The 15100-nt window shown below is 36.9% G+C and overlaps 1 protein-coding gene across 1 annotated transcript in view; it reads right to left on the bottom strand.

The window, feature by feature from the left end:
- LOC132151849 (cAMP-specific 3',5'-cyclic phosphodiesterase 4B-like) overlaps positions 1-7785 on the bottom strand; it is a 132046-nt gene extending 124261 nt beyond the window's left edge. Inside the window, exon 1 of the mRNA XM_059560288.1 lies at positions 7694-7785. Within this exon, the coding sequence (XP_059416271.1) occupies positions 7694-7735 (42 nt within the window). The 5' untranslated portion in view covers positions 7736-7785. The remainder of the gene's footprint in view (positions 1-7693) is intronic.
- Between the last annotated feature and the right edge of the window lie 7315 nt (positions 7786-15100).

The raw sequence follows: 15100 nt of genomic DNA, 5'->3' as shown, positions 1-15100 counted from the left end.
AACGAGTACTGCGTTCTCTGCCGTGCGTACGATTCACTCTGGTTCGCTTCGGCGATGAAATAAATCAGGTGAGTCAGCCTTTTCGAGCTCCTTTTATAGGTTGGGCCACACCCGTTTCGGCGGGAAGTGGCAAGAAGGGCGCGAAGCGCCCTTATTGGTCTGATGTTGCATCAGCCTGCGCTCGATAGGCTGTGCAGTTGCCGCAGAACAAGCCAGTGAGCGAGCGAGCCGTCTCGCCTATGGCTGTGTACTGCTGCAAATGCGCTTTACAAAAATACAAAATTAAGGATAATTTTTTGCTTCAGTATTTCGTGAAAAGAGACTTTTCCCGTAGCGTCTTAGCTAAGACGCAGTACTCGTTCGCTCTTCTAGAGAGAACCGAGGTTACGTTTAGTAACCGAGTACGTTTTTACCGCAAATTTAGCTGTTATTTTAAAACCAAGTTGAAATAATACCAACGAATGGCTTCAACAGAAGTATATACCCTTAATTAACATCTTCAAATTTCACAGGTCTGTCTTTAAAGGTCTATAAATTATCATTAAAAATCAATTTCCCTATAGAGTTTTTATTTCCAGAACCCAGCAATGGCACTCTATTTGTCTTGATATACAACTCTGTCAATCAAATTCAAGGACCAGAAGTAACGGTCATAAATAAATATTCAATGCAAAACACAGAATTATATGGACAGCAATGGCATAATTAATGTTACTAATAATTTACAAATTTAAGCTTCTTTTTACTAAAAAAATCCTGCTGCTGTTTGATATTTATGTCACTGTTTCTAAGGCTTTATCAGATGAGCCAGACACAAGATTGCACAACAGAACACATGTATTTTATCACATATCCTGCTGCTAACAAGAGGGTTTGTCAAGCATCAATGTGTGACAACAGAGCAAACGCAGAAGCAAGAGGCAAGAAAGCAGAAAGCATAGAGGAAGGCTCAGCAGATCAAGAGTAGAGCACTCTAGCTGGATCTGTGCCCATCCATCTCATGGCTGAGCGGGAAACCAGGACTACCAGACACAACACACAATAGGCAGTTCTTTCTGGCGGCATCCTAACTGGGCCTCATAAGTGATTAATTTGGCATGCTCTACATAGGCAGCAATCCTTGCACAATACAAATAGCATGGCACATAGGAGTGATAGCCTAATAAGCATAAAAATACACAGCATTCACAAATAATGGGTAAAATAACTAACTTGTTGACTTAACTTGGTGAGAAGTATACTGCAAGCCCTATGCATAGGCAGTCCTAATGGGCCCCCCTCCCCTTGAAAATATATATTCCAGACTTTTCAAGGGCCCTCTCTTCCTTTGGGGCCCTGATAATCAGTACTGGTTTTACCCCCAGTCCAGCACCCCTGTGCAAGAGCATGAAAGTTTTTCTGCTTAATACCAGTTTTATGTTTCTGTCGTTTAGAATACATATCTGCTAGTAGGGAGGTTTAATTCATTTACTGCTTATTTTATTAAAAAAATGTTGATTTTACATGTTGTTTTCTGTTTACTTTAATTAGAATCTACAAAAAAAAATTTTTTTTAAATTGTATCACAGATAACATCTTGGTCAAACCCTTTCATGACTCACATAATTTCTTTATTACTTTTAATCTACCTACTTCCGCACCACAAATCTCATTCTTGACTTTCTTCTGTGGAATCATCCTCTCTAACCAGTCCCTACACACTTCTCATCATTAGATGTGAACTGTGCTACAGATAGTACAGCTAGCTGCCTAGACAATGTCGGTCTTATTTCCACCAGACCAACACGTGCTACTCCCTCCAACCCCTGGTTAACTGATGTCCTTTGTGAGCATTGGACAAAAAAATGACATAAATCAAAAGATTCATCTGATCTCAGCAGATATCAGTCGATCTTCATTTTCCACCTAAGTCCATGCTGCCAACCTTCTTCCATAACAAGATTAACAGTGCATAAGACATGTAAATTCTTCAAAACATGCAATACTTTGTCCTGCTCTGCCACCTCCCAACATCTCTTTAACTGCTGACAATTTTACTAATCACTTCACAAACAAAACCACATCCACTAGCAGTCAGTTCTTGGCTCGACTCATCCAGGATCTCTCAGCAAACACTCACACAGCTGACCATCTTCTCTCTTCCTTCTCTCCTCTTACAGAAGATGAAGAATCTAAACTTATTCTTTCCACCCACCCTACCATCTCACCTCTAGACCCATTCTCTTAACATCTCCTACAAGCTATTTCCCTTGCACTTCTGCCTTCAATCACACATATCATAAACACATCTCTTTTCATAGGCATTTTTTCCCAGCACATTCAAGAAGGCTAGGAGTAACTGCTTTAAAAAAAACTACAAGAGACCTCACTTGTTGAAAGCTACAGGCCCTTTTCTCTCCTTCCTTTCATACACTCTAAAAAACCCGGGGTTATTTTTTTAAACCAAATGCTGGGTTGAGCCTTTTGGGTAATTTTTTTGGGATATTTTTTCAGTGTTTGGGTTGTTTTGCAGCTCCTTGGTCAAATGTGACAACCCAATGTTTGGGTAGTTTGTATTACTCAGATCTTGGGTCAGACTTAACCCAGCGGTTGAGTTATTTATCGCAGGGATTTGCTTCTCTTCTGGAGAGAGCAGTTCTTAGCGCCATCGAATTGACGCATTCGTCGGTAAAATACAGGTTTGTATACATTTTATTTTATCTATAAAATCATTACTGTGCTGAATATCGTTCAATTTTATGCAGAGCAACATACAGGCGCGCAGTATGAATAACCTTTAACAAGTGTCACGGTATTTTCGAGTGATGGAAAAGCCTGATGCTTTGCATAAAATAAACGATTTTATTCATAAAGATACAGAAAACAAATATTCCCTCAGAGCTGTTTACTGTTTGATTTTTTGGGCAGGTTATAAAGGCAGTCGCAGTATATTTCGGCAGAGGTGGAAAGAGTACAAAAATATTCTACTCAAGTAAAAGTACCATTACATTAATGAAATTTTACTTAAGTACAAGTAAAAGTACCAGTCTAAAAATCAACTCAAGTAAAAGTAAAAAGTAGCTCATTTAAAATTTACTCAGAGTAAAAATTACTTAGTTACATTCTAACAGTGGGAGGGAGTCAAAAATGGGAAAGGTCTATTAATCTCAAACTAGTTGTTTTTAATTAAAGGAATCAGTTATTTAGAATAATAAAACATTTGGGCTGTTACCAGGCAAATCAGTATCAACAAACTCATCTTTTAATGCAGAGGAAATGCAGAAGATTCATTGGAAGTGGCATTTAGATGTATTACACTGTTTAGTGCAGGACAAGAATGCATTTAACCTGCAGTTACAAATGGATGAATAATGTTTTGATATACAAGACATAAAATGTTGAATACTCATTTGTAATGATAAGAAATTAATTATTTAAAAAAATCAAAAGATACTTTAAATGTGAAATTAAAATGGCCAGTATGTGTCAGCAAGTCACTGTTAATAAGTGAGTCATTGCGATTGAATCGAATCATTTAAACGGTTGATTCATTCAGGAACGAAACACTGTCACGTTGCTCAGAGACGCAAAACTGTGTCTAAAACGCAAGTCTCTTAATTAACTTGTTTACTGAACTGTTATATGTATGTATGTATGTATGTATATATTCATGATTATTTTTGGAGGAAAAGACGGCATTCTTTGTGTGATTTTGATTTAATTTATGAAATCTGCCCCATATCTTCAATTTTGTGATCATTCTAAATGCATTTTAGGAGACTGAATCACACAGTGAAAGAACGCACTATAAATGCGCGCGCACATCATTAAAACAAAAAACATGATATTATCGCAGACGATATATTTAGCACACTCCTCACCGCTGTCTTTTTGGCTAATTTGTGCAAAACCTCTTGCTAAAATGTCAAAGCTTCATTTTAACCACCAACGATGCAACGATGCAATTATTTAGCTTACCTCTACATTCTTGCGAAGGGTTGATGTCTTGTCGAGAGTTTATAAGCTGCTAGTTTGGTCTTCCTAGGCAAGTACAGCTTACACTGCATAATAGAGCATACATATGGCCAGGGGTTCAATTCATTTCCTTCGAGTTCAACTTCAGAATATGACAGGGTTTCGTTTTCAGCGTCTTTCTTGTGATTTTAGCGCCAGTTTGCCCTCCTGCCCATTATTTACTGACGTAGTTTCCAGGGAGCGATTTTCTTTTTTTTTTTTTTTTTTTTTTTTACTCAGTAATTAATGTGTTTTAAAATGTAGCGAAGTACAATACTTTAAACAAAATATACTTAAGTAAAAGTAAAATTACAGATTTAAAAAATTACTTTAAAAAGTATTAGTACATAAAAAAGCTACTCAATTACAGTAACGCGAGTAAATGTAATTCGTTACTTTCCACCTCTGTATTTCGGCTATGACTGAAACGCAGGAGGGCGGCCTCAGGCATGAGCAGTTCCCCGCCGAATACGACTCCAGCTCGGACTCGAGAACCAGCGCAACGCAGCGCAGTTACGATGAAAACAGAACAGCAGAGACTGGTTAATAACACATAAATTACTTCTGTTTAACGTTTCATTTTTAGTTTTACTGTTTGTTAACCGAGTTTAAATATGGGCAATATTTATAGTCTATTAAAAATGATATAAACAATGCTGTAAATGATGATAATAAAAGGAAAATAAAGGAGGTTAACATGCAAAGCAGCGGTTGTGTGGACTATTTTAGAAAAGTTTAGAGAATTCAAGTTAATCTGTAAACATTATTTAATGTATGAAGTAAAAAAAATAATCTAGTAATATCGTAAAAATTAATAAACTTTATTTGGGTTAAATCAACCCAAAGTTGCTGGGTAAAATTAACCCAAGATGGGTTCTGTCCAATATTTACCCAGCCCTTGTTAAAAACAAGGTTATTCTGTGAGAGAAAGGAAGATACTTTTTTTTTTTTTTTTCTGTTATCAATGCATTTACAATATTTTAAAACAGCCACTCATGTTGAGACTCGGCTCAGCTGATTAGAAGTTTTCCAATGATCAATGTGTATATTTCTAAACATTTCTTATATATATATTTGCATTTTAGATTTATTTTTCCACAGAACTTATCTCAGTGTTTAATAGAACTGCATTTTCTTTAAAGGATGCATGCCACACTGCCTTTAAATTTGGAAAACTGGGTATTTTAGGTGGCAGCATAATTAAAATACTTCGATATTAAATCAGCATTTGTATCCACGATGCCTTAAAATACAGCCCATATAAGAAGCTCACTATGGATCAAAGCATATGTTTACACACTCAAATACTCCACTACCAGAATTCTCAAGAAAAAAAACATTCAAAAATATTGAGTCTGACAGTGCTCTGCGGTTTACAGTTTATTCAATATTTTATGTTAACAGTCAATCTGAATGAGCCTTGTGGTTACACAATCGATCAACTGCATTTCATGTCTTCATCATGTCAGCCATTGGCAACAGCCTCCATCAATTTTTAAACAGCTCTGTGAGCTCAATGTAATGGGTCCAAGGCCACAGACCAGACTGCAGCACAAAGAACAATCTCATCAAAGAAAATAGACTGAAGAACGTTCAGGTGTAGAGTTTAATCAGAGTGCTGATAAAGTATCAGCTTTATACTTACCAAGTGCTGATGGAAAAATTATGTGTTGAATCTACTGGGATGGAGTGTGCAGAGCCTTTTCAATTTATCCTCTAAGGGACTGACAGACTCCCACAGGAATTGTGTGAGAGATCAACAAGCAGAGAAAGCAAGGAAAGTGTAAAAAAAAGTTGAGAAACGTTTAATGTTATGGCCAACAGCTTCCAGTTTTGATGTGAAGGAGTGTCATCATCAGTCATGAACGGTTTAAAATGTGAGTTTCTGGTGAATTCATGCTTTATATGACATTGTTACATATTACTATTTGCACACTTTTATTCCGACTGGGTTACTAGTAGTAGACGTAGTACGTAGTAGTAATTTAATAATAATAATATAAAAAAATAAAAAAAATAAAAAATTCCCCACATTTTCATTTTGAATTTAAACTGAAAAAGTGACAATGAAGTGCAAAATGTCTTTAAAGTGTGAAGACAGTAACCATTTGTCTATGTGTGTCTATGTAAGAGTTGCTGAAAACACTACAAGACACATACACGAAGTCAGGCAGCATGCAAACCAAGAGGAAGCCAAAGATGATAAAGAGATCTGCACAGTCAAATACTGTGCTGAAGTGAGGGGATGAGTAAGGAAATGCAGTTTGTATATCATCACTTTTTATCTTTACAGAGACACAACTTCGTACAGTCTGATTGTCAAGGAACTTGTCTGATTGTCACAGACTGACAGTTTTCTGGAACACTCAAACACAGACAAACAGAGTGATACAAGTCATAGTGGACTAAATATCAGCCTTCTTGTGGCAGCGTACAGCCAATTACACAATATGTCAGAAAACAGAATTATAAATCAGCCCCCTTAAGTATATCCACAGGTGTTCCTCAAGGATCTATTCTGGGCCCATTGCTTTTTACATTAAATAACAATGGTCTTCCATCCGTTTGTCCCAACAGTAACATCCAAATGTATCCGGGCGACACTATTATTTATATACATGAAAGCAGTGTATCAAAAGTCGCAAATGAACTTTCTCGAATCAACAAAATCCTCGATTGTATGTGAATATTAGAACAACTGCACATCTGTCCACAAGGAGTGGAGAAAGAAGTGACTCAATTATTTTAAATTTAGTCAGTTTGTATTTTCAGTCAAAGCTGCAAGAGAATGGAACTCCATCCCATCAACAATTAGAAGACTAGAAACATATAGTTTTTTTCAATTTCATTTTAACACTTTGAGTGGTGCGGTCACACATTTGGTATTTTTATTTCTGTTCCCCTGGGAACACATTCTAACATATGGGATTTAGAATGTTTGGTGACATCACATAACTGCCAAATTCAAACTGCTTTCGTGCTTTTTTTCTGGCGCTGAGATTTCAAGCCAGACTCTGCACTTGTCATATAACTGTGCTTTTAACCATATAATGTATATTTTAGGTTTCAGATATTTAAATACACATAAGTCCTAGTAAAACGATACATTTAGTTTATAAAATGCACACGGATGTCTATGGACCAGCCACTACTTGCATGTATTTCAGGAGAAATTGATGAATTTACGTGTTGTAAATCCGACTGACAGGACTCTCTGAACTGCAGATCGAACAAACATGGCGGTGCGCATCTCACGGTATAGATCACAATCAAGCTCTTTTATGACGCTTTTTAAACAACACAACCCACTCCCTTACACATATTTGTTAATCTGAATATCAGATTACAGTTACAGTTACAGCTACAGTTGATGACATTGTAAGCAAGTGTGTAAATATTTTGAATAAAAAAATAAAAAAACGAAATAAAAGCGATCCATCTGTCATACAGTGTTTTCGTGGCTGCGGTATATCATGTGACAAAAAGACACGTCGCCATGGAAACATATGGGGAAACGTTCTAAAATAAGTCGCCTAAAAAAAAAACAGCAGTGAAAAGGTTTTACAAATGGTCACAACTCAACATTAATACGGTGTCAATCATTGTCAATGCTTGACTAGTCAGAATCAAAAACTGACACACATTAGTCAAATCCACTAGTAGTTTTTTTAAATACATGATCCTGTGCCGCTATACTCACCTCATTAGGTGACACAGTCAGAACGCTCTGGCTTTTCCTCATCTTCTGTGAAGTTTTCCTCTCCCCGTCTTGCACAGGCCTGCTCTGCTGACACTCCTGCACAAAACATCAACACAAACCCACACAATCAACTCTTGCAGCAAAGATACAAAGAACAGAGGAAAGAAAAGACATATGACCTTGCTTGCTTGTGAGAGAGATGCCACAGGGTAGCGTTAAGATGGAAAGTCTTTCACTATTCTTAAGTAAAGTGATAAAGAGAGCAGCACAGTTTGTCTGCAGTCTGACAGTGATAAGCATCTCTTAAACCCTCACAGTCACCTTTTTATCAGCTTTTGCGCTTAATATTTTTTCCAGCCTGTCTAAACAGACTTTGAAAAAATGATGTTAAGATGAGATCCCGGTACAGAGACTATTATGGAAGCATTTTTACATCCCTAAAATGAAAATAATAAGAAAAATAAAGTGCATTCTAGATTATTTTACACTAATGTTATTGTAATCATAATCTCTTTTAATTTACTAGTGGAAAGATATTGCCCTAATTTTGATTGTCTTATGTTAGATGTATGTTATACTGTGTTTCTTTAAAACACACAATTATAGATAAAAATGCTTTACAATATCATGGTTTATTACATCCCACATATTAATAATTTCCAATCAATCAACTTTACTGCTGTATAAGTACATTTTACTGAATCATGCTATTTACACAAGTCCATAATTGAGATGTTCTGGGATGGGTCTTTCTGAAAACTGTACAATTAAAGGGTTATTTAGACAATCCTGCTCTTCTATAGTTGTGTACTGAATGAGAATTATCATACAGATGAGCTGGTTTTTATAACTGAGCAAACATGTGACTCTGAATGAATGAAATATTCCACAGGGTTTGAATGTGATTTTCAATGAGCAATGTTAACCAGCAGGAAAATAATACATTGACAATGTTCTGTTGCTGTAAATTGGAGTTGCTCAACTGTAGCGACATCAAGTGCTTTTGAAAATTCAATTCGAGGAAGATTCTCTGGAAGAAAAATCAAACAAAAGAGAACAAAGAGAACACTGTCTGAATGAAAGCACATCACAGGTCAGAATGCATCAGATTTATAAAATATTTTTTTTTCTGCATGTTCTCTACACAGTTTACACTCTGGCCTGGTCGCATCCCACTTCTTGTCATTTTTTTTGTTCTGTCAAAATAAAAACACTTCAAGAAACACAACAACAACAACAACAAGTAACAACAAGCACCCCCCCCCCCCCAAGTAAACATTAATGAACTTGACTGAACATTTTGTTTTTTATGCCGCAGCTGTCTGCGGCCACTGCCATGGTTCTCTCTTCAGTATCTCTTTAAGGTTGTGTTCTCTTGTCAATCCACAGCCACTTCTGTGCCTAGCTCAATCCACAGCCACTCAATGCAATGGACAGTCCAGGCCATGGGGAACTAGGAATATAGCAGCTGTCTGTCAACAGCTGAAAGCCTTAAAAACACGTTTCTTTCTATTGATTTGACCTCTGCTTTCTTACCCTCAGGGAGGGGAGCTCCCCACAGCCTGGCCATACTGACATTAACTAGAGAAAGAGTTAGATGGCCTGTCGGGTCTAATAGTAAGTAAGAGCTTGCTTTAAATGTTGCCAATGTCACTGAATTCATGCAGCATGTAAAGGAGTCTGGCACGATGTGTGTCTTTTATATGACAGTCACTTACCTTTAGACACTTACACAAAGAGCCCCAAAAGGGATTTTTTCAGGTGGTTTACAAGGCGGAAATGTACATTTTCAACAACCAATCACTTGACATAAGTATTTTGTTGTGCTTCTGAAATCTGAGAATTGTTCAATATTAGTGCAAAATATTAAATAAAAAAATCTAAATAAATACTTCACACGACTACGGAAACACTTTTTTTTTGCCTCAGAGCAAAAGTAAAACTGGCAACTGAGAGATATAACAAAATATATATATATATATAGATATAAATTTGCAATTGTGACACATGAAATCATATTTTTACGACAAATAAAATCCAGGGTTCTGCCATGAAACCCTATATAGCGCAGTCCGATATGTTCTAATGTGATATAATAACTATTATATAATAATCATTATTCACAGGGTACAGCTGATTGGTTTCTTTTCGTATCAACCGCCAATGAGCTTGCTGCTCAACATTCATAGATTTGGCTAGTGCTTGCTGTAGCAGTTGCAGAGCGCTTCAGAAACCCTCCACCTTCCCCAGCTCCACCTGTATAGATCTGCTATGGGTTGATTTCATTTGTGTTATATGGGGGTCAGTTCCTGTTTTTCCTTATTTGGTCTGTTTCCTGTCATTGTTTAGTTTGATTATAATTGATTCCCTGCACCTGTCTGTTCCTCGTTATCCTGCCTTTATAAACCTTAGTCCTTTCAGTTCAGTTTTGTCGGGTCTACCAGTTACATACGTGTGTCTTCCTCCTGTTCTCCATATTTTGAATTACCTGTCTTGGACTAATTAAGACAATTTCTTTTTTCCTCAGCTCCGTGTTCCTTCCGGCAGCGTATAGTGTGACACATATATGATATATGTGCAGCAGCAATATTTCTTACTTGCTCACAGCAGCATATCTGAGGATGTAGCGAGTCACTGTGCTTGCTCTGCCGCAGCAGCAGTGAAGCACATCTATTCCACCAAGACCAAACACATCAACATTGTCATGTACATTACTATGCCAAACTCTCAGAGATTTGTTTTGACAGAAATTACATTGTGAGATATGAAATCACAACGTGAGTTTCAAGAAGTTGCCTGGCTGAATGAGAGCCAAGAAGCTTAAAGTTAAAACTGAAAAAAGAAAAGAAAAAAAAAGAAAGAAAAAAAAATACCCTTTGAGCTGAGCGGTTTAAAGTGGTCTATAGTCTACATTTCAACTTGACTGTTATAAAAAAAACACTTGAAATAAAAGGCTCAGGAGGCAAACCTCTCATATTCATTTAAAGAATGGATGCACACATGCACTACAGCATCAGGAAAAACATCAGCTTCTCAGATACTCCACAGTCTGAGGCCCCAATTACCTATTTACCTAATCACCTCTACCCATTCAAAGAGTAAATTAATGATAAATGTGTTCTAATATAATACTGTAATTGCTGCAATCTGCCCAATCACCAGCCCACAAAAGAAATGGAGGTGAGTCACTGCCAGCTACGTTACCATCCACATTACATCCATATACATCCTCCTGCTAATCACAAAGTCTTCTACAGATGCAGAACAAATACTGTATGTCAGCATCTGTGGATCTCAAATCCTGTTTTACCTTACATTTTATGTTTTCACATAGACGTTTTACTAAATTCCGCACTTGTTTGTTATCTGGTTTTTGCAAATATTTGCATTTTGCTTCGTATTAGTAATTGTTTTAACATTCAATTGTAGCGTCAATCTAGTTAATATTATCAATAATTGTATGTGGTTATTTATATTTTTTATCTTCTCAAACATCTGAGGCAGTTTTTCTCTTGCTACTGATTTTGTAAAGCTGCATTAGAATAACAAGTATTGCAAGAAGCACTTCACAAATAAATTTCCTGGAATTCTAAATAAGATTAGTTTTTTTCTTTGACATAAAGGTCAAGTTTGCGGTTTTGCTCTTCGCTTGCTTTACACACTTTCCAACAACATGAAGCTTTAAAACAGCCTAATATACACCGCTAGTCTATTCTCATTAGACAATCACATGAAAGGGTTCTAATATTTGATGCGGCTTTTGAGCAACAGCACAATCTGGTCCCACTGCTGTCGTTTTGTCGTTCTTCTGTGAAGGGCTCTGACATCCCGAAAAATAATTACTGTGACTAAAGCTCTTCTTTTGCCAGATGTTTTGACATATGACCAGCAGCATGTACAGTCGTGGCCAAAGGTTTTGAGAATTACATAAATATTAGTTTTCAAAAAGTTTGCTGCTAAACTGCTTTTAGATCTTTGTTTCAGTTGTTTCTGTGATGTACTGAAATATAATTACAAGCACTTCATACGTTTCAAAGGCTTTTATCGACAATTACATTTATGCAAAGAGTCAGTATTTGCAGTGTTGGCCCTTCTTTTTCAGGACCTCTGCAATTCGACTGGGCATGCTCTCAACCAACTTCTGGGCCAAATCCTGACTGATAGTAGGGATGTCCAGATCCGATCACGTGATCGGAAATCGGGCCAGATCGCGTGGTTTCAGACTCGATTGGAATCGGACGTTACCTCCCGATCAGGACTCGGATATATATATATATATATATATATATATATATTCTCATTCATTTTTAACACATCTTTTGTTATGCGGTGGCACAGAGTTAGACCCTTTTGACTCCACACAGAAACAGCGACGCGTGCGGCATGACATCACTTTGTTTTCAAGAGCTGGTGTGCATAAATATAGATTCAAACTCAAAGAGACATGATAGTTTGCGCATGACCTGATATTTCATTCGGACTCAGGATACAGCAAGATGAACATCACAGAGCGCTAAACTCTCATGCAGTGTGTGTTTCATTCATACTCGAAGCCAGAGCGCGCTCTTGCGCTGATATCAGGAAATTCCTAATATGGACAAAAGCGTCCAGCTATGCTGTGGTGCGCACAGGAAAACAGAAACTTATGCAAACACGAAGACATTAATATACGATCACGACAATAAATTGTTCTTCAAGTCATCTCCAGCAGGTGATAAATAAAGTATGAACAATGCAGTGCTGATTGACATAGTATTTATTACAGTATAGAAACTATTCTGCATTATTATGTGATAAACAGTGTTTGTAGTATATAAACAAATCATTATTATTTGTTATTGTCCAGCATTTATAGATTTCTAAGCCAATTAAAAGCTAGAAATTAGAGAAAAAATAAAGTTGCCTATACTACCAGTCAGAAGTTTTTGAACAGTAAGCTTGTTAAGGTTTTTTTTTTTTTTTTAAGAAGTCCCTTCTATTCACCAAGCCTGCATTTATTTGATCCAAAGTACAGCAAAATAGTAAGATTTTGAAATATTTTTACTAGACTATTTAAAATAGATGTTTTATATTTGAATATATTTCAAAATGTAATTTATTGAACATCCTGGATCTGTTTTTTCGCTCTTCTTTATTCTTTTTTTATGTATTATAGAAGTATCGGATCGGGACTCGGTATCGGCAGATACTCAAAATCAAATGACTCGGACTCGGACTCGAGGACAAAAAAACCTGATCAGGACATCCCTAACTGATAGCAACCCATTCTTTCATAATCACTTCTTGGAGTTTGTCAGAATTAGTGGGTTTTTGTTTGTCCACCCGCCTCTTGAGGATTGACCACAAGTTCTCAATGGGATTAAGATCTGGGGAGTTTCCAGGCCATGGACCCAAAATTTCAACATTCTGGTCCCGAGCCACTTAGTTATCACTTTTTTTTGATGGTAGCGCTCACCTTTTCTTCTCCGGACAAGCCTTTTTCCAGATGCCCCAAACAATCGGAAAGGGGCTTCATAGGAGAATATGACTTTGCCCCAGTCCTCAGCAGTCCATTCACTATACTTTCTGCAGAAGACCAATCTGTCCCTGATGTTGTTTTTTGGAGAGAAGTGGCTTCTTTGTTGCCCTTCTTGACACCAGACCATCTTCCAAAAGCCTTCGCCTCACTGTGCGTGCAGATGCGCTCACACCTGCCTGCTGCCATTCCTGAGCAAGCTCTGCACTCGTGGCACTCCGATCCCGCAGCTGAATCCTCTTTAGGAGACGTTCCTGGCGCTTGCTAGATCTTTCTTGGTTGCCCTGAAGCCTTCTTTACAAGAATTGAACCTCTTTCCTTGAAGTTCTTGATGATCCTCTAAATTGTTGATTTAGGTGCAATCTAAGTAGCCACAATATCCTTGCCTGTGAAGCCATTTTTATGCAACGCAATGATGGCTGCACGCGTTTCTTTGCAGGTCACCATGGTTAACAATGGAAGAACAATGATTTCAAGCATCACCCTCCTTTTAACATGTCAAGTCTGCCATTCTAACCCAATCAGCCTGACATAATGATCTCTAGCCTTGTGCTCATCACATTCTCACCTGAGTTAACAAGACGATTACTGAAATGATCTCAGCAGGTCCTTTAATGACAGCAATGAAATGCAGTGGAAAGGTTTTTTTGGGATTAAGTTAATTTTCATGGCAAAGAAGGACTATGCAATTCATCTGATCACTCTTCATAACATTCTGGAGTATATGCAAATTGCTATTATAAAAACTTAAGCAGCAACTTTTCCAATTTCCAATATTTATGTAAAACCCCTTCAAGCAAACATACATACTCTATGTTTCATTGATTAAACACAATTAGTTACAGTCCATTTGAATGAATTTTTTTAGAAAGATAAATTGTTTTAGAAAGATAAATATTATTAAACTATACTGCTTCTTCTCTCTCTTTGAGCCATAGAGTGCAGCAATCCACACACCCTCCTTTTTAAATATTATTTCATGGCAGTTATAAGCAGCTTTTTCTTGCATCATCCATCCAAAAGTATTATTATTTGAAAATGTATTGACAAAACTCCTTATACAAATATATACATCTTTTTGGTTAAACTTTCCTTCATTGTTCCAATAATCTTGGATTTGGAAGTGAGTTTGGCTTTATACTTGTGCTCGATTTGTAGTTTTGTAGAGGTAGTTACCACCATAAAATGCCAGCTGGATGTTCTTTATCTGTTTTAGGGGCACTGCCAAGCTGAGCTGTTTCTAAACTGCAGTTTTGTGAGTCACTAACAGTTGGCCAGTCATTGTATGAATGTTCTTTGAGGAAATCTAAATTTACCACCCAGAACAGATGAGGGTTAAACATTTGGGCTTGAGTAGAGAAAATTGATGATACAACAAAATAGCTTTTGACAAATAATGAAAAACTGCTGAAGCAGAAATCCTTGTGTCATGGTATAATCACAAACTCAAAGAAATATTTTGTTGCTATGCTATGCTTCCTTGTTGCTTTGTGTATTTTTTTTATCTTTTAGCATAAGAAAAATTCCCATGGGAATGCTTAGTAAGAGTCACGCACACCCATTTGGAGATCTAACCAAAGAGTTAATGATTACGGTGGGATAATGGGTCTTTAGTGTTTAATATGTCCTAATGATCTAGACTTAATAACCTGTTTGTAGCAGGGAATTTCTTCTCCATTTCTCCATTGAGTATAGCAAGTAATAATCCAGAGTGTAAGAGGGGAAATGGCTTACGTGGATCAGGGAATGCCAGCATTACTATTGAGCTTTAAACTAAGAAGGAACACTGAGATATAAAGAGACAGCCATTACTTCCCACATTAAAAGTAACTTATTGAGGAAAATAAGCCCAAATTTGTTTAAAACAATTGGACACGGCAACACTAGTTAAT

Source organism: Carassius carassius, chromosome 10, assembly GCF_963082965.1.
Source record: "Carassius carassius chromosome 10, fCarCar2.1, whole genome shotgun sequence".
NCBI lineage: Eukaryota > Metazoa > Chordata > Actinopteri > Cypriniformes > Cyprinidae > Carassius > Carassius carassius.
Note: the sequence above shows the minus strand (reverse complement) of the source record. Positions and strands in the feature narration are given on the sequence as shown.